This window comes from Oncorhynchus nerka, linkage group LG13 (genome assembly GCF_034236695.1).
Source record: "Oncorhynchus nerka isolate Pitt River linkage group LG13, Oner_Uvic_2.0, whole genome shotgun sequence".
In the NCBI taxonomy this organism is placed as follows: Eukaryota; Metazoa; Chordata; class Actinopteri; order Salmoniformes; family Salmonidae; genus Oncorhynchus; species Oncorhynchus nerka.
Genome location: NC_088408.1, coordinates 8,379,210 through 8,384,211, shown reverse-complemented (window position 1 = coordinate 8,384,211; position 5,002 = coordinate 8,379,210). Strand labels below are relative to the sequence as shown.

General features: G+C 50.6%; 1 protein-coding gene across 1 annotated transcript; it reads right to left on the bottom strand.

The window, feature by feature from the left end:
• Positions 1-202: 202 nt before the first annotated feature.
• On the bottom strand, positions 203-1,800 carry LOC135574587 (mucin-13-like). The gene is made up of 3 exons (XM_065026039.1): positions 1,676-1,800; positions 1,529-1,584; positions 203-1,437 (listed from the first exon to the last, which is right to left on the bottom strand). Exons 1-3 carry the CDS (start codon positions 1,726-1,728, stop codon positions 458-460), a joined length of 1,089 nt encoding a protein of 362 aa, XP_064882111.1. The 5' UTR covers positions 1,729-1,800; the 3' UTR covers positions 203-457.
• Positions 1,801-5,002: the final 3,202 nt, after the last annotated feature.

The following is a 5,002-nucleotide window of genomic DNA, read 5'->3' as shown; positions in this document are numbered from 1 at the left end:
ACAGGAAGATTAAGTCAAACACAAAAGGACAGGTAAAGACCATGAGGGAGCTCTGACAATTTAGAGAACTTTTGCAGTTGAACTACCAGAAAAGGTCAATATATTATTTTTTTTAACACAGTTGTGAACCACATTCGCTTTTATTCAAGACCCACAGTCTGTTTCCAAACAACAAGCACATGGTAGGCAGAAGAGAACCTAGTTGAAGGACGAGGTATATTGGTTTATTGAAAGTCAAATTGTTTATTGAGCAAACCATGCAAGAGTAGCAGGAACACCAGGCTAAATCAAAAGCATAACCGTAGAACCTAAAAGTGTGTCAGACATGTCGCCAAATCAGATGTCAATTTTAGTCGTATTGTTATAAAAACAATTCATACCATTGTAGTGTTCACCCCTGTAAACAATTTGCATGACGATGCACAAGTGAAGGAGAACCTCATTTCAAACAAGTGCATTAGTTGACATATTTCCCCTCAGTTACCTTTGCCTTTTCTTCAAAAGGAGGCACAGTAACAGGGGACAGACGATTAAGGAGTTGGGCAAACCAAATTATGATCTCCCTATCTATCTTGTTGAGGGGTCGGGCCATCTGTTCAAGGCTTGTCGCTTCTGCTGAGGCGCGGGGGCCGGTCGCTTCTGCTGAGGCGTGGGAGCCGGTCGCTTCTGCTGAGGCGCCGGGGCCTGACGCTTCTGCTGTGGCGAGGGAGCCGGTCGCTTCTGCTGAGGCGCAGGGGCCGGTCGCTTCTGCTGAGGCGCCGGGGCCTGACGCTTCTGCTGTGGCGAGGGAGCCGGTCGCTTCTGCTGAGGCGCAGGGGCCGGTCGCTTCTGCTGAGGCGCCGGGGCCTGACGCTTCTGCTGAGGCGCGGGGGCCGGTCGCTTCTGCTGAGGCGCCGGGGCCTGACGCTTCTGCTGAGGCGCAGGGGCCGGTCGCTTCTGCTGAGGCGCCGGGGCCTGACGCTTCTGCTGAGGCGCCGGGGCCTGACGCTTCTGCTGAGGCGCAGGGGCCGGTCGCTTCTGCTGAGGCGCAGGGGCCTGACGCTTCTGCTGAGGCGCGGGGGCCGGACGCTTCTGCTGAGGCGCAGGGGCCTGACGCTTCTGCTGAGGCGCCGGGGCCTGACGCTTCTGCTGAGGCGCCGGGGCCTGACGCTTCTGCTGAGGCGCCGGGGCCTGACGCTTCTGCTGAGGCGCCGGGGCCTGACGCTTCTGCTGAGGCGCAGGGGCCGGTCGCTTCTGCTGAGGCGCAGGGGCCTGACGCTTCTGCTGAGGCGCAGGGGGCTGTCGTTCCTGCTAAGGCGCGGGGGCCGGTCACTTCTGCCGAGGCATTTCGACCCGACGTCACATTTGCCAAGTTATTGTGGCCAGTAGCTTTAGCATTTGGAACAGACACCACACTCGCTTGGGCTCGAGTGGAGGCAGGATGCCCATAAGCATTACCTAGTGAACAAAGAGAAGAAAAGTTGTAAAAATCGGCCTTAAGCTATTGGAACTAGACGGATTTGAACTGAAGTAGTGTAAACCAACACACCTTGAAGGGTAAAACACGTTATCCCTCCAATTAGCAGGCAACAAATCCAAGAAACACTACAAAACATTCAGACAGTTAAACATAAATAACCAGTGAAAAATATATGAAAAAGGTAAACCAACCAGATGAATACATTTAAAAACTAACCTCAAAGAGAGTCCAAAAGTCACAGCCATTTTAGTGATCAAAACCGTATTCATAACTAATGCTAGACAGACACCCTTCCAGAATATCCCTGTTTCAATGTCTAACAGCTGTTTTGGTTGCACCTCATAAAGGAATCCCAGACCCTTCTTACCTGAATGGCTAATTATGTACAGGTGTCAACCAATGAACTTAATTTCAATTGGTTCAATTCCCCAATTGCGATTAGGTGCAGTCATCCGTTGACGTGAACAACAGAGTTGAATGTTCGACAAAAAAAGCACACACCAAATTAATTTCAACATTTTACAGAAAACAGACAATTGATGAATGCACATTCAATTTCATACATGTTCATGCGTCTGTAGCTCCCAAATTCTGATCTTTTTACCACTAATTGGTCTTTTCACCAATCAGATCAGCCGACTTGCCAGCAAAAACCTTCTATTTTATGTTCACCAGCTAAAAAGTAGCCTATCAGATTGACCTGTCAGAATGATATCATGAATGATATCATCAATCCAGTGGCCTTTTGTTCTCATGTGTGTTACAGAAACACTGCTAACCAAACAACAGTACTAGGTGCCTGTACTACAGAAACCCTGTTAACCCAACAACAGTACTAGGTGCCTGTACTACAGAAACACTGTTAACCCAACAACAGTACTAGGTGCCTGTACTACAGAAACCCTGTTAACCCAACAACAGTACTAGGTGCCTGTACTACAGAAACCATGTTAACCCAACAACAGTACTAGGTGCCTGTACTACAGAAACACTGTTAACCCAACAACAGTACTAGGTGCCTGTACTACAGAAACACTGTTAACCCAACAACAGTACTCTATGCCTGTACTACAGACACACTGTTAACCCAATGTGAGCGTACCAAGTAATTAGGCGTCACTCTAAAGCGGGAAGGTGGAATAAACGAGTCAGGAAAAAAGGTTTTTCTGATTGAACACGGTTCTCTATTGAGAGTATTTTGTCAACAAAAACATTCAAACATAATCAATGAAAAATCTTCCAAGGAAAAACACACATCTTCTTCTCCAGATGAAACAAGAACACAATAGGATAATCTTTAAACTACAACAAACATAAATCACGGTTTTGTCACCGTCTTAGTGGTTCTTTCAGCACAGCTTCTCTCTCTCGGTGGCCATCTTCCAGAGATAGTTTCCCCTTCTCTTCTGGTTCCATTCTCTCTTTTATAGGGGAAGGAGAGTATCTCATTAGTACCGTCAGCTGTGCTTAATTGACTCTGGTTACCTTGTCTCCCAGGCTCTGTTGGGCAACTATCCATGAGCCCAGCCTGCCCTCTAGTGGTCCGTCCACATACCTTCCCCCCCAGGACCGAACCGGAGGGTCGGGCGCCAGACGCACCGTCTTGGTCGCGTCGGGACAGCGCGTCTGCATTCCCGTTCCTCGATCCGGCCCTGTGGATGACATGGAAAGAGAATGGTTGTAAAGACAAAAACCATCTGGCTATTCTGTTGTTATTGTTTCTCTTACCAGCCATCCACGTGAGGGGCGCATGGTCAGTAACTAATGCAAACCTCCGACCCAGTAGGTAGTACCGGAGATAATCGAGGGCCCACTTGATGGCTAAGGCCTCTTTCTCTACGGTCGCATACCTCTGTTCCCGATCGCTGAGTTTCCTACTAATGAAGAGAATCGGCTTCTCTGCTTCACCTTTACCCTGAGCTAGTACGGCCCCGAGCCCTGTATCCGAGGCGTCGACCTGCACAATGAACTCTTGTGAGAAGTCCGGAGCCTGTAGAACGGGATCAGAACACAGGCCATCTTTTAACAATTGAAAGGCCTCTTCCGTCTCGTCTTTCCACTCTACCTGGTTTGGCAGGTTTTTCCTGATGAGGTTTGTGAGGGGTTGGCAATGGTTGCATATCCCGGGATAAAACGGCGATAATATCCTGTTATCCCTAAGAAGGCCCGAACGTCTCGCTTGGTCCGGGTCGAGGCCAGTCACGAATTGCCCTGGTCTTCTCTGCCTGTGGGCGTATTTTCCCATTCCCCACGGTGTACCCCAGGTATTCCGCTTCGGACAAACCCAGGCAGCATTTATTTGGATTGGCTGTCAACCCTGTGGCTTCCAAACTCACGAGCACCGCCCGTAATCGCAGGAGGTGACTATCCCAGTCCTCGCTGTGGATGACCACATCGTCTATGTACGCCGCTGCATACTCTTGATGGGGCCGTAGAATGGCATCCATGAGGCGTTGGAAGGTTGCAGCGGCACCGTGCAGTCCGAAGGGCATCCTCACATACTGGAAAAGCCCCTCTGGAGTGGCGAAGGCAGTCTTTGGGCGATCCTCCGGAGCCACCGGCACTTGCCAATATCCCTTCGTCAAATCCAGGGTAGTGATGAACTTGGCCTTTCCTAAGCGCTCCAAGAGTTCATCCACGCGGGGCATGGGATACGCATCGAATGTAGAGATGGCATTCACGCCCCTAAAGTCGTTGCAGAGTCTCATACTACCATCGGATTTGGGGACCAGGACTATGGGACTGGACCACTCACTCGTCGAGGGCTCGATCACGCCCATCCTCAACATCTCCCTCACCTCTTTCTTAGCGATGACTCTGCGAGCCTCAGGAATCCTGTAAGGGCGGATATGCACCTTCTTGCCGGGTTCAGTGTGGATATGGTGGAACAGGACATCTGTTTGTCCTGGGAATGGAGAGAATATTCGACCGAAGTTCATAATCAGCTTGTCTAGCTGTCTTGACTGCTCCGGTAGGAGAGTTTGGCCACGGCGCACCTGTGGTAGAGCCTCCTCTTTTCCTTTGCCCTCCAGGGCCATCAAAGCCACCTCCTCCTCTCGTCCATGGTATGTCTTCAGCAGGTTTATGTGATAGATTTGGACCTTCTTCCTCCTGTCAGGTTGCTTGATGAGGTAATTGACTGGTGAGACCCTTTTCATTACCTCGTAGGGCCCCCTCCACTGCGCCAGCAAGCGATGTTCGGCCGTGGGCACAAGCACCATCACTTTCTCCCCACGGTGAACTCACGGGGGTCGCAGACTTATCATAGGCCCGGCCTTGGGTCCTTTGGGCCTTCTCCATATGCTCCTTGACTATGGGCCACACTGCTGACAGGCGGTCTCTCATCAGGGTAACGTGTTCTATTGTGGATCGAAAGGGGCATGGTTGGGTCTCCCAGGTCTCCTTGGCTAAGTCGAGGATTCCTCGACAGGGTCTGCCATAGAGCAATTCAAACGGAGAGAATCCAGTGGATGCCTGGGGTACTTCTCGCAGGGCAAACATTAAGTGTGGGAGAAGCATGTCCCAGTTTTTCCCATCTCGGGA